At 46.7% G+C, this 22,133-nt stretch overlaps 1 protein-coding gene across 2 annotated transcripts in view; it reads left to right on the top strand.

The window, feature by feature from the left end:
• CACNA1I (calcium voltage-gated channel subunit alpha1 I) overlaps positions 1 to 22,133 on the top strand; it is an 89,982-nt gene that overhangs the window by 24,627 nt on the left and 43,222 nt on the right. For both annotated transcript variants that reach the window (XM_075077672.1, XM_075077677.1), the window contains exons 4-8: positions 9,231 to 9,390; positions 11,590 to 11,905; positions 12,586 to 12,678; positions 18,504 to 18,810; positions 20,228 to 20,628. In XM_075077672.1, coding sequence (XP_074933773.1) covers positions 9,231 to 9,390; positions 11,590 to 11,905; positions 12,586 to 12,678; positions 18,504 to 18,810; positions 20,228 to 20,628 — 1,277 coding nt within the window. The remainder of the gene's footprint in view (positions 1 to 9,230; positions 9,391 to 11,589; positions 11,906 to 12,585; positions 12,679 to 18,503; positions 18,811 to 20,227; positions 20,629 to 22,133) is intronic.

Below are 22,133 nucleotides of genomic sequence, written 5' to 3' on the forward strand. Positions count from 1 at the left end.
CACAGATCATGGGAGAAAATAATCTTTCCCTCTCTGAACAAGTCTACTTGATTTCACTATTATTATAAACAAGTATTCAAAAGTCACGAATTGTGTGCTTGTAGGTTGTCAGATGGGTTTAAAACCATGAGATATGAACAAAGAAAAGGGAAAAAAATTATAGGTTATTTTTATTTTTCACGTGGCTTTCAGACCTTTAGATTTGTTGCTCAGATCTTGTAGTCCTCTTTTTTCCCCCATCGTAGTGAGGAATGGAAACTTCTTCTCTTTTTTTTTTTTTTTTTAACTGTGATCCGAGATCATCAAGTCATAGCAAGATTTTATGCCTGAAGGTTTCTGCCACACATCCCAAGACTCCCGATAAAAATCGCAAGCATTAGCAACAGCACTTTGGAGTTTGTGTTATTGGAAGTAAAGCAAGCCTGGGAAGAAAAACAAACCAAAAACAAGTCATAAAGAGACCTTTGCTGGAATCTTTATTTCTCCCTTCTCCTCTAGGGGAGCCTGCACAGCCAGAATTTAAAAAATGCTCAGTGCCTCGCAGCTCCCATTGTGACAATTCTGCTGCCTGTTCAAACAAGCTCAGCCTCCAGTGTACACAGCACTCTCGAAAGCCCAGCCATGTATTTTGCTGCCTAAATGGGAGCTGAGCTGTTTTGCAAAATCTGTCCCATGGGACCTATCAAGCGATGGATACCATGGAAATATGAGCAATAATGAAAGTGTATTATGGGGTGAAAGATAATGTCATATTACAATAATGTAAATTATGCTTTGTGTGTGTGGGCAGGGCAATTTACAACCATAACCTTAAATTTCTCTATCTTTGTGTATTTTGGGCCTGATACTCCTTTTCACACACATTTCACCTAACATCACGTCACTGCCTGCAGTAGAAAGAATCATGATTCATGCTAGTGACAGTAAGAGGACATTAGCTCCCTTAAACCTTAACCAGAAGTTGCATTAACAGTTTTACATTATATTTTGCGTTATTCTGTCCTACTTACAGAACTAGAGAGTGTAAAGGACTTCAGGGTATTTGTAGAATGGGGGCAAGTGGCTTGCAGCCACAGCACTGGAGTTACATTTTGTCCCGGGTGTTGGGTGACCCCTGTAATTCTGAAAGAAAAGCTGGCACTGTATGTTTTTAATAGAGTTTTCACTGAAAGTGAATGCAGTCATCATTGCAGTGACAAATGGGGAAAAAAAAGAGATGATCAGTGAATGAACAACAGTAGCAGGTGGTAGTAGGTGTTGCTTATTAGATGTTCAGTATTAGAAAAAAGAACAGAATGACAGCAATCCCCCAGAGAGACACCTCTCTCAGAAATAATCTGACATCTGGCATCACTCTCCAAGAAAAGGTTACTTAACAGCCCAAAGCTTGCAAGGGGTTAATGGGGAGAGAGTGTGAAGGAGGCTCCTGACTGAGACCTTGGCTGTGTCTCTTTCTTCTCATGTCACAAATTATGTGGCTACCAACCGTGCTACAGTGACACATACTGTATGTGAGTGCCTGTGGTGGATGTTGCTATCCATGGGTCTTAGCTGGGCTCACAGCATCCCTAGTAAGGTGCAGCCTGCCGCAAATCTGAGGTGTCTCCTCCTTTTTAGATCACAGCAAAGCTTGGACCAAGGCCCCTCTTTTCCACAGGGGTCAGCATTTAGGTGTTAAGGTAAATGCTCTAGATTTTGCCTTCATTCTTGAAGCCCCTGTAACCCTGGGGTCAGGTCTGCAGTTAGGAAGCCTCATCTCTGGGCTTGCTTCTTCAAAGCACCTGGCAGCTCCACCTAGCATGGCTCTGTTTTCTGGTCCCTCTGTAGGGCTGGTGGGGCTCCAGCCCATCAGGAGGGAAATATTTTGTGTGCTGGGTCTTGTGAACCTTGGACAAAGCTAAGAAATATGAGAGCTTGAAACTGAGCTGACTCCACACAGTCTGTTTAGACCACCTGCCTTCTGTGGAAGGTAGGCTAGAGACTGACCTTTCAAGCCACAGTTCATTTTTGGTATAATTTATGATCTGGCGAGAAGATAATTTTCCCTGACCTTGGTGAGTATTTCTCTTAGCATTCTCAAATTTTCTTTTTTTTTTTGAGTGGGATGGAGGGTTGGAGGGTGGGGAGTACGTGTGTTTTTTTGCTTTTGACATCTTGATATTCTCTAAAAAGATCCTTTATAAAAAGATCTTCACTACTTTGTGATGGAAGCTGGGCCTGTTTCTCTGTAGGATTTACTGCAGGTCTTCAGCAAAGAAATGTGGCAATAACTACTTGTGGTGTGAGCATGGCCAGGGCGCTGTGGGACTTGTTGCTAAATACCATGCTAAAGAGAATTACAGTTTTCAAGGTTGCTGTTGCTTCTGTATGCTAAGTCTAGCTAGGAGGGGCCTATTTCCTTGACATGCATATGACATTTGATGGGCAGGTAGGAAGGAAAGCTCTGAGGGATTCAGAATATTGAGATTCAGCCCTGGCTCTGTCACCTGAGCCCTCTTTGACTTGTGCTGAGCATCATGGCTGTGCGGCACCCATGTGTTTTTGTTGCCTTCTTCCCCCCAGGGAAAACAGCATGTCTCAGGTTTCATTTGCACTCTCTTTTTGGTGGTTGTTTTAGCTTAAGCGTGTGTTGCGGGAGTGTTGTAAGTGGTGTATTTTTTCCTCTTCTTCCTTTTCTTTTTGATGCTCATGTTGCCCTGGCCTGATCCATCTACGGTAAGCGTCTTGCTCTCAAAGTGAAAAGCAGTGAGGTCTGTGCTAGTCCCTGACTCCTAAGGGAATTGTTTCTGCAGCCTTGGAGCAAGCTTGAGAGAGCTCTTCCTCTTACATCAGTACACTTTAAACCTTTGGAGAGCTCTGTTGTCCCAGCAGGTTAAGGCTCTGACCAACATTTTTTTTTTTTTCTGGAGCTTTAGTCTCTCTTTTGGCTGCCTTGGGCTTAAGCTGAGGAGCACTTTGAAGGTAAGGACTGAGGACACTTAATGCTTGAACTTGATTCAGTATCCTGAGGGAAGTCACTGCACCGAGGCAAGGCTTGATGTGCCCGTGCTACTGAGGAAATGAGCAACAGCTTTTTGTACTGGCTGAAGCTTTGTAAGTGCTGAAAATGTCATGCTTTGATATTTTCTGTGTCTGTGGTCAAGCTGAGGAGCGACAAAGATTTGGGTAATTGGAGGTTAGGTCATCAACAGGCTGAGCTGGATGAGGTGTCTAAGCCAGTCAGAGATGCTAGAAAGCTTTGCATGTCAGTAAGAGTGGGGTGGTGGAGAGGAACTGAGTGGTGCTCTTAAGCTGCTGACAACCTGCAAGTGTAAAACCTGCAGCCCTAAATGTATCCTACAAATGCTCTGGGAACCTGAAAGAGAGATCAGGAAAAAGACTTTGGTTACCTCTGAACGAGGCCAGTGTTTCACACTTGTGTCTGGGGCAGGTTTTCCTTAGCAGCAGAGTTGGTTTAAGAGCTCTCATTACCCTATACTGTCAGCTGGACCTGTTTTTCCATAGGGTTCATTTAATCTGGGTCAGGCCAGCCATCTGGACATGGTCTCTCTTGCATTCATGCAAAGCAAAGGGTGACAGTCTGCATTGTGAGTGAGGCTGGCTTTGCAGCTTGAGAAGGCATCTGGAGCTGCAAACCAGCTGTTCCAGCCGAGTTCCTCTCGCTTACACATGTGTTTGCAGGAGAGGCTTCAGTTAGGAGGAATGCAGCAAAGCGAAAAATATCTGGGTGGCAAGGGAAGCTATAGGTTATAATAACGATGAACTTGACAGTGCATCTGCTGCTGCACACACAGCTGATTGGTTTCTCTTTGCAGTAGTTTGGCCCCACCTTTTAGCTAATGTAAATGAATGCAATGCGTGAAATGACAGCTAAGCCTCAGATCAACAAGAGATCAGTGAGGAAGGCTACAAGTAGGAGCACCAGCTTGCACTGTGCACACAAATGGAGATTATTTTAACTACAGGGCTTGGCCACAAAAAAAAAAAGGTACAGCTCTCCCTGTGTTATCTCCGCACAAATACCATCTATCTGCTGGAATGGTTTCTCAGTTCTGAAAATTCCCACAAAGAAACATGCACAGGAAAATCCTGCCAACCCTGTGCTAGCTGGGTGGGCTGCCATGTGTCCTGGGGCAGGGGAGGAAGGAAAGAAGGCACGCTTGGACAAGCGGCCTGGCTGAGGGACAGAACGATGCTTCAGTCTCTGCACTCTGCAAAATGTCCTGCCAGCTACAGTCACAAATGCTGATGGGGAAGAGATTTGCTTTTGCTCCAGTTAAAATGACAATTGGTGGCTTGGCCCGTGATGCAGATAAGATGGGTGCTGGGAATTATGTTCTCTTCCATCTGGTTTACTCTAAGTGAGGGAACGATTGCCTCAGATTACTATCTCGTTTTGACTCTGCACACATTAGTTTTGTCCATCACTGTAGAGCTGGGGAGGACTCAAAAGCCTCAGAGGTGGGTGAGTTAGAAGAAACAAGAAAGAACAGGGTTCTCACCCTCTCCAGAGCCAGTCCCCCATTCAGATCGTCAGGGTGATTAGTGCTAGGGAGTGAATCAGCTCAGCTGTTGGTCCTCACTATAGGAAAGAGGCAGTGGAGAGAAGCGAAGTGACAGTGTGATGCAGGGGGAGGAGGTGGTGGTAAGCTGCCTGGCACACCTGTCCTGCGCAGCTGGGTCTGGCCACCTGGAGTTCACGTCCTCCCCAGCCCTGCCCCAGCTACTCACTGCCACTGTCATGCTTTCGCTGGAGCTGGCGCGTGCCTGGTGTCTGCTTAGCTGTGATGGCCAGGCTAATCCGGGTTGATGGCAAGTGTCTGGAGGGAGCTATGGTCACCGTAGCATCTGCAGAGTTTGTCATGAAGGGCCTCGGGATGCCACCAGGGCAAGACAGAGGATTTGCTTTACCTGAACCCAGGAGGGAGTTCAGCGAGTTTGCTTTGTCTTTTGGCTTTGCTCAGCGCTGTGCTTCCCAATCAGCTCGCTCCCCGGCACTCCTCTCATCCTCCAGCTGCTTCTTATCCCTGTGCTGTACTTTCCCCCCATAGTCCACTTCTGTGTTGGACTGATTAATGCATCTCTGTTGTGCTCATGGCTTTGCTCTGGCAGGATATTCTACCAGAAGTACCCCTGCCTGGGAGGTCCCATCGAGCATCGTTCCCCACCCCTTGCCCAAGGGCACGGGTGAGCAGCAGGGAAACATTATCTGAGCACCGTTTCATGAGGATCCTTCCTCGGATGCCCACAGCTGATGCCATTTTGTTTCCTCCTTTCCCTTGGTCTCCTTGTGAGGGTGAGTGGGGAAGAGAAAAGGCCTTTCAGAGCCCACACCTGGCACTCATGAATATTTCATGTTTCTAGCTTTTCTTCCCCTTGAAGAGCAAAACCTTTTCATATTTGATGCCCTGGGAGCCTGTTTGGTTGCTGAACATTGCTTCATCAATGCTCTCCCTCCCTGCTTTTCCTCCAGACTGCCCAGCCTCTCTTCCTTTCTCTTCTCAGGGAACATCTCCTTTTTTCAAAGGCTGCTTCAGAAAAGGTCATTGTCCCTTTCATATTCCCTCCTTGCTGTGAGCCAGTGTGGCTTCTGCTCTGCCAATGGTAAAGGACAAATTGGGGGTGGGGGGAAAGGCAGCAGTGGGGATGGAGGATGGGAGACGTGTATGTACGCTGCGGAGCAGTGTAAGAGGCAGAGAGGAGATGTAGGAACAGAGAGAGAAAAGTAAAGGGGCACAGGGGCAGGCAGAGGCAGCAAAAGATAGGAAGGAGGCAGCAGGACTTTGCCAAAGAAACAGCTTTCCAACATCTTCCAGAAGTTGTCATGCAAGACACAGCAGTGTTGCTGAGGATGGGGGCTTGTCCAGTGAAGGCCCCTTGGAAAAGAGGTGTGTCCCAGTTCTCCAAGGGCAGGATGCTCCCAAAGCTGCACTGATAAATATGCCGCCACCCCTGCCTTGCCTTCTGCCCATTTCCATTGCCCTGCAGCTGCTTTAGACACCTTGTCACCTCAGCCACCAGGGGCTGCAGTAGATCATCACCCTCCATTCTTAGGCTTTTCAGCCTTTCTCCTTCTTTCCTCCAAACCTTGTGAGTGCTTGAGGAGCTAGGGACCATTTGCAACCTGCTCCCAGTTAGGCTGTGAGGACCCCAAAACACACTGCTCTGTGTATCCCACCTGAGTGGGGATCATCCCCTCCTGCCTGTGAAAGCGTCCAGATGCCTGGCAGTGAGGGTCCTTCCTTGGAGACGTGCAGCAAATGGCTTAGCAAGGCTGCCAGACCAGCCTATCCTTTCCTAGGTCCAAGGGACTGCAAAGCCCCAGCCGCAGACAGACCCATGCTGGGCTGCTGGCTCAGGAAGGGACAGGGAGGCTGCAAGGGCTTCCCCCCAAAGTGCCCATAGGGGCTGGCACAAGTGCAGGAGGAGCACTGCCAAAATACCATAGCAGAGGACGGGGCTCAGGGACTCCAGCATGAGCTTTGCAGGCAGCAGGGGAGGCTAACAATAAAGAGAACAAAGGTATTGAGCTTGTATTTACACAGTGCCTTTCATCCATGTGGAAGTAGTAGTTGAAGTACCTCTGCTATCTGGGTGAACTCAGCAGATGAGGTCCATTTTTTTTCCTGATGGAAAATTGATGCCTCTGAAAACAGGTGAAAAACAGGTTCCCAGAGCAATTGCTTTGCTGTTTAGGGCAGGAAGCAAAAGGGACTTTGCACAAAGTGAAGTGATGGATTTGTTTTAGAGGTGGTTGGCCCGTAGGAGAATTGTAGTTGATGTTTGGGTGGCTGTAGGGTCAGCGTTATAGCTTTTGGAAGAGCCAATCTCATATCCACAGTTACCATCAATGGGCAGAGAACGATGATTCTGTTCAACTGGGAGATTTTTAAAAAATCAAAATTGGGTTTCATTTGGACTTAGAAATGGAACCTACTAATGCCAAATTCTTTGTGGTGTGGAAAAGATGCCAAGTGCTGGGGCCACCTGCCTGGTATGGGTTTCCTGGGTTATGGGCCCAGGTACCCCAGAGGGTCTAGCATGAGGGCAATTGCTATGATCCTGGAACTGTGGATAGCACAATCCTGTACCGTCAGTAGCCCCTCTGAGAGTCGGGATGGAGAATGTATGGGCAGGCAGGATGTTTCCAAGGAAAAGGCAGGTAAGTTTTGCAAGTTAATTGTCTTCTCTTGGAACACGGACAAAATGAATTTTTGCAAATTCTGACCCAACAAGTGTGTTGTCTGTAAAATTCTGGTTGGGATGTCTGCTTTATCTGTTCTGCGTTTCAGTGTAAAGGCATTCTCATTCTTCCCATGACCTCTGCTCTGAGATGGAGCTAGCATCAATTGATCTGAAAAACATCACCCCTTCTTGCAGCACTGCTGGCACAGCTTCTCATGTCACTTGGCTTTCCCTAATGTACTGACCAGGATGGTTTATGGGAACTACCGAGCTCATGCTGTGAAGCAGCGCTAATGCTGGGACCCCAGTGCACTGCAGTGAGGGTGTGTGGCCTTAAAGCCAAAGCATTGTGTGGAACGTTGCTCCAGAGCCTGGTGCGTCATAGGGACAGGCATCAGGGCACAGTGGCTATGCTGTTGGGCTTTGTGCAGTGACAGATGAGAAAACTGTCAGTGACCCATGGTGTGTCTGCGATCCCCAATGAGCAGCTGGAGCTGCACCCCTGCACTGTTGGGTTACTGATGTACTGTCCAGAAACTGCCCTAACTGGTGACCAGTGATACAGCTAGGTAGTCAGGCAAGCAGGGCTTAGCTGCTGCTCCACAGCTTGGCATTAGAGCTAATGCTATTGTTCCTTGTCCATGACCCCAAGTAGCCATCTTTAAGCATCTTCTTCTTCCTACACATCACCTACCTGCAAATACCACTCCTGTCTCTCCCACCCCCATTTGTCCCTGAAACATTCCCTTCTGACATAAACCAGTCCAATGCCCCACACCAGTTGCCCTTCTCCTTCTCCCTTCAGTGTGCGTGTACCCCACGCCTGCATGCCCCCTGCAAGCACCGCTTCCCTCCGCTCTCTGTGGGTGAGCAGCTCGGGGACTAGCAATAGTGTGTAATGCACAGCATTGTGTGGCTAATTACTTGATGCTGGGCACACAAGGGGGATTAACTTGTGCCTCAGAGGGCTGTCAAAGAATCCTAATCTTATCTTCCCCTCCTCCTTCCCCTTCCACTGCCATCTGAAGTAATGAACTGGTTATAAATGCCTAATTAGCTAATTATTTGCTGGCCTACATGGAACATCTTCAGTGAAGGAACTCCCTGGGCCCTGGGGGAGGGACCTCCATGGAGGTGAGGAGAGATGACTGCACGAGGTATGCGCTGGGGTAAAGGCGGTACAATGATGCTGGGAAGAATTTCTAGACTTTCGCCATCCCTGGAGAGCAGAGGCAAAGCCATTAGCTCCATCAAGAAAGGAGCCTGTCCTTACCCCTACTTGTGGCTCTGTGAGCTGAAGAGCCAGGGAGAACTAAAACCACAGAAAGAGTTAATTAGGTAATAAAAAAAAAAAGTGATTTGGAAACATTTTTACTGGCTAGAGGTGCTGTGCTGACAGCATTTTGGGCTGTGCCCGCTACCTGTGTGCTTCAGCCCTTTTTGGGAGGGATGACTAGACAAGAGAGGAGACTGTGGTCTCCATGATGAGACTCACTGAGAAGGCTAATTTATGACAGTTAGTGCGTGCTGGAGAGGTTCATCCCACTAGGCAGGCTGGCCGTGGACCATCTATGCAATTCTCACAGGTTGCAGCATACTGCCTTTAAACTGGGATGTCTGAGGCTCTTGAGCTGCTGTGCACCTTTTGGACAGAGTTTTCATTCTGTTGCCCTTCTGTGGGGAAGGGGGGAATATCAGTGAGATAGCGGATGGTACCAAAATTCTCATTCCCTTTGCTTTTCGCTGCTGCAGATGGAGGCCTAGAGTTAAAAGACCATGGCATCACAGCAGCTCTGCTGCCTGCCTGTTAGTAGAGTTTAGGACAGGAAAGGGCAATGATCATAAATCTAGCCTGGTTTGGGAAGTAATTAATTTCAGCCACTCTGCTTTTATCTTCACTGGGCATTTTTTCCCCTCCTAAATTTTCCTTTCTTTTTCCTTTTGCTCCTTTTCCTTTCCTTCTCCTTCCCTTCCTTTTTTCTCTTTTTCTCTCTCTGTCCCTCCATCCCACACTTGCTCCTTCTGGTTCTCTTCTCCCCCTGCAGGCATGCGCATCCTTGTGAACTTGCTCCTGGACACCTTGCCTATGCTGGGGAACGTCCTTCTTCTCTGCTTCTTTGTCTTCTTCATCTTCGGCATCATCGGGGTGCAACTGTGGGCTGGGCTGCTCCGCAACCGCTGCTTCATGGAGGAGAACTTCACAGTGTGAGTGCCTGGGAGATAATGTCTCTCTCCTTTGTTCCAGGAGCATTTCTCTTTCCCCTTCCCTGCTCTCTTGCCTTCTGCTGCCTGGCTCTTTATGTTTATTGCTTGCTCCAAACGGCTGTAGGGTGATGCCATGCAGAGCATTGGCCACATCTTGCAGAGGAAAGGAAGGGAGGGCAAAGACAGCTGTTTTTAGTCTGTCTTCACAGTCCACAGATGCCTGGGCTCATTTGGATTTGGCTAAGGCACAGGTTAGCAGAGCTGCCTCCTCCAACTGTGCCCAGGGATTCAAGATACTACTGCTACTCCCAGAAAGAGTTGAAACTCTGAAACACCAGCCATGCCATCTTTATCGTGAACTTGCTACCTCTTAAAAACCAACCAGAGGAGTCTTACAGAAACCCTTAGTGCTGCCTGATGCTTCCAGGGACATCTTTGGCACCTCCGAGATGGAGCTAAGGTCACTGTTTGGACAGTAGTGCATTACCTCTGGAGGTTTTGGAGGGACATGGGGAAATTATCAGAAAACTTCAGGAGTAGAATTGCATGTGGAAGGTGCTGTGGTGGAGAGATCAAGCACTTTTGGGAGAGGTGTCCCACAGCTAGATTAGTAGAAGGGAGAGCATTTGAAAGCAAAGAATGGCTGCTTGAATGGGATAAAAAAACCCATGGGGAAATGTGGGCCCAGTTCTGGCAAAGAGAGCCTGAAGTCACACAGGGGTCAAGGTGTCTGAGGTTTATTCTAGGGGGGGCCAGGGGGAGCCCGCAGAGCATGGCTCTCCTGCTCCACAGAGTCAATGGAGTGGAAAAGCTCCTGCCTGCCACCAATTCTCCAACCACCCTCCTGGGGAGTTCCAGGGCACAGCTCCTCCTATTGACTTTTTGGCTTTAGCAGATCTCAGGCTTTAAAATGTCTTCTTAAAACCATATACTAATCCCAGACGTCCTGTCAGTTTATACTGCTTAAAAAAACCTAAAGCTGTAGATCATCTCAAATTGGGAAAAAAAAAAAAAGTGTGAAAATACAATCTGCAGAACAGCAGTGGGAAGGGAGTGTAGGAGCTGCTTAAAGCAGCCATTTACTGTGTTTATGTATTCCTTGGGGAAAAATGAATGTTTAGGATGATTGTCCTTTATGTAAATGAGGGGTAGTACCTCTTTAATGAGTGTAATTACATCCATGCAGAGCTGATGTAACTGAGAAGTGAATTGGGGCCACAGCCTGCAAAGTGACAGATACTAGAAAATCTTTGGCTGACCGTTACTAGAGAAATGAAGTCTGCAGGCATCCAGCTCACCAGTGATGTGGATGTGTTACAACAGATCTTTGTGGTTTGGTCCCGCTTAGTTTAGAATCAGAGACTTTCTCTCTTTCCTTTTTCATCAACGCTTGTCCTCTTCCAATGACACTTAGCAAAGAAGTCTGCATTCATGCAACGTGAAAGTTGTGTATTGTAGCACTGCAGGGAATGCACTAGATAAAGTTTAATAGAAAATTTTAAATCTCCACCTTTCACTTTCCTGATCATTAGCTCATCTCCAGCTAGGCAAGCATAGACGATTTTAATTATTCATGCATTTGGAAGGTGCTTGCATTATTTGGAAAGAAGCACGTGAACTTGTCATGAAACATTGCACCCATAATGCCAACTGGCAAGGAGGAGTCAAAGTTAAGGTTAAGTCAATTTTAACTTTGCATTTCCTGATTTTAAGGCTTAGCTGTGCAACATTAATTATGCGTGAACTGGATTTTTTTTTTTTTAGAAGTACAGAAGGTTCACTGCCAAATGTTATAAAACATGTCCATCAACAGTTACATACATGAGCGCATCACAGTACAGTCTGATGAACTTCTTTGATATCACTGTATCTGGTTTAGCTTTGATGCTAATGAGGAGAGTGATCAGAATGTGAATCTCTGTATTCCAGCTTTTCTTCATCTCCTTGCAAGCAGATTGTGTAATTTGCCTTGGGGTGATCTGATGGCAGGCAAAGCTCTGAAAACTGGGGACTCATCCTGGAAATTTCCTGTTTTCCATGAGCCTTGTCTTCCCTTCCCTTCTCCTGAGGAAATAAACCTGGAAATTCCTTACCCAGTGCAGTCCCTGCGTCAGATTGGGAGCTCCCAGCTCCACTGGTGTTGCTGATGGGAAACTGCCTGTTACAGGAACTTTATGATTGTGGTTTTTATCCTTGCAGACAAGGTGACGTTGTCCTGCCCCCTTATTACCAACCTGAGGAAGATGATGAGATGCCCTTTATCTGCTCGCTGTCAGGAGACAATGGAATTATGGGCTGTCACGAAATACCCCCACTGAAGGAGAGGGGCCATGAATGTTGTTTGGACAAGGACGATTATTATTACTACAACTCAGTCCGGCAAGAGTTCAATGTCAGTGGTATGTGTGTCAACTGGAACCAGTACTACAACGTGTGCCGTACAGGCAATGCCAACCCGCACAAGGGTGCCATCAACTTTGACAACATTGGGTACGCGTGGATTGTGATATTTCAGGTAAGACTGAGTTAGCCTCCTAACAAGGCTCAAGCTATTTTTCTTTTTTTCCAACTCAGTCTTTCTGTGCTCCTGTAATGGTTTCTGCAGGGTGTGATACAGCTGCAGAGAGAAAAGGGCCTTGTAATTACTCTGGCAAGAGAGGCAGAGTGCGCACCATGAACAATGTTCCTGAAGATGAGGAGGGATGTAGAGCTGTTCCAGGCCCTTGCTGAAATGAGCTACAGCCTTCAGGCTAACTTGTACCAGTTTTCCTTTCAATCCAGATCACTAGAGCAAAGGGGTCTCTTTTACTTCTTTTTTAATTCCCAGCACACGTTGCAGATGGGGGCTGAAATCCGTGCTTTTTTCTTTTCCACCGGCTGTACGTGGTGTCCAGTCCAAGGGGCACAGAAACCTGCTGCGGGTTTTCCCCTGCTGCGATCCAGGGAAATGAACTATTTTAATGAAATACTCCTGCTGTGGGCTAGCATGATCTCACAGGCTTTGACGGTATGCCAGTGTCACCAAGCAGTACCATGCTGATTTCCTGGAATCGAAATTTGGCCTCCTTGAAATAAATTGCTGTTTCGCACCCTCCTTGGGTTGCAACAGCCCTGCTGGTATGTGCCTGTATACACTGAGGAGTGAACTCTGGAAGCCCACTTCCCTCCTGTTTCTGTTGTTTTTTGTCTTTGCAGGTGATCACACTGGAAGGGTGGGTGGAGATCATGTACTATGTGATGGATGCCCATTCCTTCTACAATTTTATCTACTTTATCTTGCTGATAATTGTAAGTATAAGACTTGACGACTGTCAGCATTGAAAGCTAAGAGCCTACAAAAAAGGGTTGTTAGGTCAATGCAGACACCGGGGAAGCAAACTACTTTGCCTGGATTTCCTCTAGGAATCTCAGGGACACAGCTAGGTGATTTTCACCAAGAGTCAGTGGCAAGATCACATAGTTGTCAGGCAGGTTATTCTCTTTCACTCAAAACAAATGGTCAGGATTGATTCCTAGAGATATACATACCCAGTGTAGAAGCATGTTCTCATCCTTAGATCTTCTCTCAGAGTAAATTCCCCAAACCAGTAGGCCTGAAAGCACAGAAAACCATTTCTGCATTTGCCCTCTTACTTGGTCTCTTTATACATTTTAAGCTCTTGAGACATTCTTGAGCCATATTTTATGGCTTTTTGCAGCACCTTGACTTTTCAAAATCAGGATCTCAGATTCAGATTTTGTCAGATTCGGGGTCTGTCACGCTGAATTACTTCCTTGTCATGAACAAAAATGAGCTGCTGCTCTGAAAGTGTCAGCAGTCCAATGTAAACTGGCTGTGTGAGATCACCTGTGGCTGGTGGGGATGGAAAGAGGTGTGTCAGTGATGAGAACTTAATAAAGAGTTTATAAGCCCTGTGGATTTATACAAGTGAAGTTTGAAGGTTGCTTTGCTGTAAGGATGTTTGGTGGTGGTACCTGGAGAGAGAGGTGAGAAATGTGATGCCATTGCCTCTTCCATTCCTCAAGCCTCCTACATGTAAGTGCATTTTATTGGAGGGAATATCCTGTTTCTAACAAGGAAGAATTTTGTTTTTATGGAGACTCTTGCATTTTTTCCACACGGAGACCAAAATCAAGGCTAGAAGGGAAAGACCTAGGATGGATTATGGGAAGTATAATATCTGTATACATTAGGTGCAATTTAGCTCTAGGTTGATTAGCCAGTAAGGACCTTGTTGCGTATCTGTAAAGCCTAAATACGTTCGGATGGGCTGCTGAATGGAGCTGGTTAAGACTCTGCTCTTCACTTGCTACTTGTCCTAGGTGGCCATGCCGTCCTAGAAATAGAATCTCTAGAAGCAATCACCCACTAACACTAACAGACTCACCTGGCACAGGATCTAGTTTAAATTCAAACTGACATGCAATGATTTGAGAGCAAACAAACTGTAACCCAGTTTCTGGGAGAAATTCTGCAGCCTGTACGTATGGGGAGTGGCACACAAAAAAAATCTGCTGGTCCATTCAGGTCAGAAAACTTATGAAGACGCTGAACCTTCATGGTGTCCTTAATTTCTCCCTGCCTTATGGCCTTGTGCCATGACAAAGGAAAGACAAGGAGAGGAAAACAGAATGACCTACTCCCTGTGGCTTCAGCATAAGCCAGGACAGCAAAGGTGAAATACACCTTAAGGAATGCTGCTTTTACTTTGAGGCTGGAGAGTCCCAAGGAGAGACGGTGCAGAGGTATGATTGCACAGATGGGGAGGGAGCTTACCACAGCTCTGTTCCCAAAGGCAAGCTGAACATCCTCTGCTTTTTGTGAGTTCAGAAAACAACTATTTCCCTAAGGTTTGTTCAGCTCTCCCACCATGCTATAGACATGTAGCACCCACCTGCATTTTCACTTTGAGCAGCATGGCCAGGATACGCAGACTTGTACAATGTGTTGTTCAGCACAGACTTTACTCCTGCCCTCGGGTACAGTCTCTCCCAGAACCAGAAGGACTGTGAAACAGTCAGTGTTTAACCATTGGGGTGGGCATGCCTGTCTGCTGCGGGCCAGCTCCAAAAACTTCCTGTCACCCCCTGCTCCAAACAACGTAAATTCTGTCAGCATATTTTGGTTTTTGAGTAGGAGTATCCTCCTAGTGCTGGCTCACCTCGTGTGGATTTCCAGTGATTCAAACTTTGCCTCTGAATTTTCAGGTGGCTGAAAACCTTCAATTAAACACCCCACCTGAGATTTTACTGTGCAGTGTCATTGACATTTCTAGGCACTCCACACTCATTTGCAGAAGCCATGTAGGTTTATTTCCATCAAACACAGGAGCACAAGAACTTCAACTTACTTTAGGGACTGCTCAGAACAAAGGAGCCATATGCTAGATGGGATATTTCCTTTGCCTTTGGTGGACTTACACCAAGAAAGTGTTTAGCCTTTCTGTTAACTACTTTGCATGTGTAATGCATCTTTTGCAGCACATAGAAACACCACACTGTGAACTTGCTATCACTTGGTTTCATTTTCCCTCTGAGTCTTATAGAAATGACAATCCCTCTTCAAGTCTCATGAAGCACAGTCCTTTCAGCCTTTATCATTCCCTCCTTATCCATGGTCAAAAGGCCTGGGTTTCTAAGCAGGATTGCTCTGACATTCATACTTCAAGCCCCTGACTCTTTGCTTTTCCATATACATCCCAGCCTTGGCTCGAACTTACTCGTCTGGGGCTGGATCTCCAAAGCCTCCTCCTCAGAGCTATGCTTTCATCCATGACTTCTCCCTCCCTCACAGAGATATCTTCAAACACCTACATAAGGGTATTACCTGCTACTGCTCATCTGGCAGGAAGAAGGCTCTACCACCTGGATATATTCCCAGCATGGTCTAGGACTCCTGTGTAGATGTGCTCCCTGAGGGGAAGGGTGCTGGCTCGCTCTGGCACTCAGAGTGGTCTTGCAGAACAACCTGGTAAAAGCATTTTGCGTATTCAGCAAATTGTAAATAGCTTCTTCCTCTGCCAGAGACCAGGGAGGTGACATGCTTTCAACTCTTGGGTCAGTGCTTCATTTCGGTCTTCCTGCTTGAGGTCCTGCTCTCTCTTTGTCACATCTCCAGCTCTTGGCCACTGGCGTGGCTCCTGGACTAGAGAAAGCTCTTCTGAACTCTCTGACTGGCAACCACATTGCAGCTCTCAGTGACCTCGTTGAAGTGTCTGTGCTTACAGATGTGGGCTGCAGAAGACAAGCTGGATATCCAGGCATAAGCAATAAAAATAATGGGCAATGAAGTCAGCCTCTCCAACACCAGTCAGATTTTATTAGATATTGCAGAGACAGGGGTTGAGCCTTGGGCTGAACAAGGCCAGGATCTGCTTAATCACAGTACAGCTCAGTCTCAGGGCTGAATGGGATTCCTATGTTGGGGCTTTGAATCAATGATCTCCTTCTGCCTCTGTCAGATGCTTTGTCTGACTCCATGTCAGGCACTTTTGGTCTCTCCACTCAGCTAGCTGAGATGGATTGCTCAAATGTGAGCCATCTAGGACCCTTACTGTCCTTCTGCTAGCTGGGAGGCAGAGCCTTAGAGTTTATGGACTTGCCTGTTGTCTTAAGGATTAAACAAGCTCATTTGTTTTATGTTCTTAGCTTCAATAGTTGCCATATCCAGTCCTAGTTGCCATATCCACCCCTCTTATTCCTCCCCTTTTTGGTCATCTGGTGGGAGATCACAGCAAATGGTGCCTGAGAGAACAGGTCTTGGTGGTGTGAAACCTGAACTCTCCTACAGATTCAACCCCAGGCTTACAGTGTGACCCTGCTGAGGGCATCTTGTTGCCCTCAGCAACTTTTCTTGCAGCCGAGAGAGAGCAGGTGTTGCAAGTCTTAATTGCTTGTTGTTCGTGGAGTTATTGGAAGTTGCAAAGTACTGGGCAGTGACACAACTACCATTCCAGAAATGCATGTATAGCTGGTTTCTAGCTCCCAACCCTGCCTCACTTGGGACAAGCTGAGGGAGATAACTGAATGGACAAGCCCATGTAAGTGTTGTGGTGCTGAGGGGAAAGAGGGCAGGAGAGTGCATTGGAGAAGAATTTGGATTCCCAGTCATACTCTCATCAGTGAAAACATGCAAGATATCATGGACTAGGGAAAATCCGGGGGGATGGCAAAGGAATCCGAACAAGGCATCCCTTTAATTTTCAAGGCCACGTACAGAGCTGAAGGGAAGAATAGTCTGAAATATGGGTGGGAGGAGAGGGAAGAGAAGGGATCAGTGATGAAGGGAAACAGAATTAGAACAGCTTTGAAGGGCACTGAGAGGAGGAAAAATAAAACCTTTATTTTAAGATGTTTTATTGTCCTTTTGCTGAATCTGGTTGGGAAGGGCTTCACGTTTCAAAGGCCTGTTTAGATGCTAGCAGGGACATCTGCCCTTTGAAATACTGAAAGCCACTGTACTGAGCTTCTGGACACAGCTGCTGGACACCTGTGTGCAAGAAAATGGGACAACCAAGGGTTGAAGCTGGTGGGGAAGTGGCAAGGACTGCGCACAGAGGCAAAGGCTGCTTGGATAGATAAAAAAAGCTGGGATGCTTGCTGAAAAAAACTCCACTTTTTCCATGCACAAGGCTTAGGGTCAGGTTATCACCACCTTTGTTTGCCTTCTCCCCTTTGCTAGAAGGGTTATATGGAGGAGGACGTGTGCATGAAGATAAGGGCAGGTCTGGATCCTGCTCTGTCAGAGCTGTTTGCTTGGAAAGGAGAGATGGGGAGGTGAGGCTGGGTCCAGTGTATGGTCATACAGGAGGAACACAGTGCGAGAACGTCCTGTAGCAGGGATGCTCCCTGGTCCAGGGGAAGCAGAAATCTTGAGCTGGTGCTTCCTCTCATCCTGGGGGCTGCCCTGCAGAGTCCATTTCAGAGCAGCACAGATGTGTGGTCCTTGTTCAGAGATCAGACTCTGCATTTTATCGATGCTGTATTGCCACTTACAGCTCTATGGGGAATAGGCATCAATCAAGACATCATAGCTTTTGAGAATTATTTTGAACATGGCTACTAGCCCTTTTATGTACGAAATTTTCATCATACTGAAGCCCAGGTTTTATCCTAAGTATAATGGATAGATCCCCTAGTGGAGATTAATCTGTAATTTCATAATATGTAACACTGAAAGTGAGATTTTTATCACCAGATCTCTCAGCGCCAAGAAATATTTGCTCCATTTTACAGATAGGAAAACTGAGGCAAAGGAAGCTTAAGGGGAACATGCAAAAGTGTAAAATAAGCCTGGTACACTCTTTGGCTTCTGTCCAAAGGAAGAACTTGGGCATTTTGTTTCTAAGAAACTGGGGGAGTGGGCTGTGGTTGTTTTTGTATTTGAAATGGAAAGCCAACCTAGGCTGGAGGACAACTAAAATAAGAGCTAATAAAGTATGTCTAATATAAGAAGAATAGAAAATGAACAAGGAAGCAGTGTTTTGCCAGACTATTTAGTGTTGTTCTCAAAGTCATTAGTTTTTGTAAACTCCTCTGATTTCAAGAGTTCATTCATTTCAGCAAAGTGCCATCTCCCTGTATGGTGAATTAAGGTGTAAATAGTAGAAATAAATAAAATGCTCTGAGAATTCTGACATGTCTTCCAAGAGCTGAAGACCATAAATGACAGTGCATGATTTTTCCAGTAGTAAAAGAATAAGCAGAGGAGAAAGCAACTGAACTACCAAACTAGTCCTCTGCCCCCCACTTTCTGTTTAACACAAAGGAGAGGGGAAAAAATGAAAAAAGTCCAGTTTTCATCAAACCCTTTGCAGGCAACTTCTAAGTGACTTGCTAAAGGTCCCAAAGTCTGGGGACCAAAGAAGTCAGGCTTGTGCTTCCTGAATTTTGGTTCAGAGCTCTAAATTCTTGATGGAAATTACATTGAAAGAATTCTCAAAAACAAGCTCAGCCAGCCCTGGCTTTCTCTGGAACGCCATCTCCATACACAGATTGGTTCCCATTCCTCTGCCTGCCTCCAGCCACCTCCCCCTTCGCTCTCCTCTTACATTCCTGCCTCTGCATGTTCTTCCTTGTGCTGACATTGACTGTCCCTTCTCCTTTACTACTAGGTGGGCTCCTTCTTCATGATTAACCTGTGTCTGGTCGTCATCGCCACACAGTTCTCCGAGACCAAGCAGCGAGAGCACCAGCTGATGCAGGAGCAGAGGGCCCGGTACCTCTCCTCCAGCACTGTCGCCAGCTACATGGAGCCAGGAGACTGTTACGAGGAGATCTTCCAATACGTCTGCCACATCATGCGCAAAGCCAAACGCCGCACCCTTGGGTTGTACAACAGCATACAGAGCCGGCGCCAGGGCCACGTGGATCCGAGCAATGCCAAGCTAGGCATGAACAGGAAAAGACAGAGGCACTACAGTAAGGATTACGTGGGTAAAGCTGGAAATGCCAATAGGGGAAATCCTAGAGTAACTGGGAGCATCTCCAAGTGCCAGCTTGCCAAAGGACCTGTGCCTACAAAGCACAGAAATTAGAATTAACATTGGCTATTGAGCATGGGGCCATGGCTGGTGCACCAGACCAGCAAGGTGGAGACCAGCAAGAATGGGAATGAAACAGAGGAGACCAGCAGGGAACATGGGAAACTCAGGTCTGAAACCCAGACACCATAATGGGATAACATTAAAAGTACTGGCTGAGGCTTGTAAAGGGCTCCACGTCTGGTATAGCAGGGTGATGATAGCAGTTCGGGAGAGAGAGAATTATTAGGGGGATGTGACAGAATGGTGCTAAGGATTGGACTTGGTGGCACAGCGGGTCCCCGAGATATCTCCTCCCAAACTGAGTAGCTGTGGGACCTCAAGAGAGAGGCAAAGGGAGTAGAATTGCAATAGGGTACCTCCTGAACCAAAGGAGCAATACTGAAGAAGTCGGTTTGATATGCAAGGGCAATGGAGACAATTTCTCTTGATGGAAGTTCCTGCTGTTGTGTAAAATTCGACACGAGATACCATTTAAATTGGAATCCTGGCCTGAAAAGTGACTGTAAAAATGGTTTTATAGAGTTAGTATTAACTGCCTGCCAATGCCTTTCCTAAGTTATGCTCCCATTAACAAGCAAAAAGGCGTATTTTCCTTCAGCTGGTCTTGCATACTCGGTATTTCATTTTCTTTACTTGCTGGGAGAAAAGTTTCTGCACACTTCATGCACTGTGTTAATGAATTAATTGCTTCATTCCCCCAGTGTCCATTTGATCTTCCAGGCCCAAATAGAGGATTGAGAAACAGAAACTTAGTTTTCTCACTGAAGTCAGGAGATCTGTTCTGATTCAGAGTGCATGGACTATCAGGAGGAAGTGTTCTTGTGCTACCTTTTTTGCCTTGTGGAGATGCTTTGCTAATGTAGCTTCCCTAATTTAAAGAGTTCAGCTCAGCATGTGGATGCTTGGACCCAGCTTGTAGCAGTTCAGGCCAAAAGCAGCCCTTGTAGTCGTTGTTCCCTCAGTTCCCACTTAACAAAAACTACTGAGTCTCAAGCTGTGATTCCTGCATCAGACAAAACAGTTCTTCCTCTGATGGATGTGAACTTCCGTTGAGCCTAATCACAGGCAGCTGAACAGTACCATGCCTTTTGGTGATACAGCCAGTCAGTCTAAAGGCCCCAACAGCAATGGCTTTTATTGCTGCCCTTGAGATGATGTGACAGTGTTTAATCACCCTTACAGCTAGAAAGACCAGTTTCCCTGTCTAAATACCCAAAAGCCAAAGAGGTACCCGGTTTCAATGTCTTTTTTTCAAAGCTTTCTCCTTTAAGCATGATCACTTCTCTCTGCAGGGCTTTGCCAGCAGCACAACTCTCTTGATTGCCCTCCTCAGGGCTTGGTCCAGCCCATTGCTGTGACAGCAACCTCTGATCCCACCAACTGTCCCCGATGCCATAGCAGGGAGCATGAAGCATCCCGAAGGCTCTCTGTCCTCGATAGTGCTGATTCAGACCAGGAGGATGGAGGAGCCAGTGAAAACGAGGGAGAAGGCACCAGAGAGGACCAGGGTGCCTCGGCACTGGAGGATGAGGAGGAGGTTGAAGAAGGTGGACGGCTGAAGCTCTGCAGTGACATGTGGCGAGAAGTGAGGGTCAAGCTTCGAGGGATTGTAGACAGCAAGTACTTCAACCGTGGCATTATGATTGCAATCCTAGTGAACACTATCAGCATGGGCATTGAGCACCACGAGCAGGTAAGGCACTTCAGGGCACAGGGTGAGCAGCGGGGACTGGGGAATCCTGCTCGGGTTTATGGCCTTGCTAAGCAGCTGATGCAACTTGGTGGAGGCAGAGATTGAGCAATTTGGACCCTAGGCCACAGCACAGATGGTCCCAGCATGGCTTTGGAGAAAGCCACAGGATCTTGGAGAGTCTTTCTTTCTTATCACTTAATCACTTTCACTGTCTCCATGTATTTTCCTCCCACCTCCTTTCAATCCCTCTTTTTTTCTCCTCCCTGTTCACTTTTGTCCCTCTGCTTTTCTTTTTTACCCTGTCTTCTCTTTCCACCTGCTCTCTCTCCTTCACCCTTGTCTCTTCCATCATCTTCATCTCTCTCTCTCTCATTTCTCTCTTCATTAGTTTACTGAATCCTTAGTCTATTTGGTTAATTTAATGTGCCCTCTGGGGATGTCACAGGCACTTCACCAGCATCTCAGTTCAAATCCATCAGCTTGCTAGCCTTTCCAGCTTAATTAAGAGATGCCTGAGCACAGTCTACCTATATAAGAAGGCTAGGAAAGGCACCACCTCCCATCTCCAGTCATTTTGGGGGCTCAGATGGCTTGAGCCTTTTGTTTGCTCTGACAGCAAAACGTGATAGATAGGTCAGATGTAGACAGCAGGTGTGGGCACAGGTTTTGACTTTCACGCCAATAGTTTGCAGGCAGCTCTGAGTCAGCAGTGCACTTTATCCTGACAGACTTGTGAGATGGAGAAGGATTGTGTGCCCTCATTTTATAAGTAGGAAACAGAGGCTGTGTCTACTTTGTGATGTGCAGAGCCAGCTTCAGAGGGTGTTAAGCATGGCCATGACCTTGCATCTGCATTGCCTCACTTTGTGCTAAAGGAGTCCATGCTGTATGTTCATGTCTCAGATCTACTCTGCCAGTCTGAATATGACCATGAGTTGCTCCATGTGTCTGCCCAGATCACAAAAAAAATAAGAGATTGCGCCACTACTTAGATGCTGGCTGCATTGAAGCTTTGGAGCCAAGATGAAGCCTGGTCCTGAACACAATCTCAGGCTGCAAAGAGACAGGCAGTGAGTCTGGTTCAAGCAAGGCACTCAGATTTGTCCCGTGCTGTATCAGGATGGAGGTATCTTGAGACCCAGAGTATCTTAAAATCCCTGTTTGCAACAACAGTGTTTGAACCACTATTTGAAGCCTCAGATGTCTGGATCCCACCCACGTACCAAGCACTAGACTATTTTTCAAAGCCCAGCTAGTTTCTGATACAAGGATGGGAAACCTTAATTTGATCCCAGAATGCAAAACTGCATGGGGTGCTTCAGTACCAGAAAAATACTGGCAGGAGCTCAGAGGAGAGGAGGATGAAGAAGAAGCTGGAGGGTTTGACTCATGAAAACAGATAAAAAAAGAGTGATGTATTTATCACGTAGTAGAGAGATGACTAAGGGTTGAAGCCCAGGACAATATGAAAACTGCCCACTGATGTTTTAAAGATGTGAGCACCA

The sequence above is a fragment of the Phalacrocorax aristotelis genome, chromosome 1 (genome assembly GCF_949628215.1).
Source record: "Phalacrocorax aristotelis chromosome 1, bGulAri2.1, whole genome shotgun sequence".
Taxonomy (NCBI): Eukaryota; Metazoa; Chordata; class Aves; order Suliformes; family Phalacrocoracidae; genus Phalacrocorax; species Phalacrocorax aristotelis.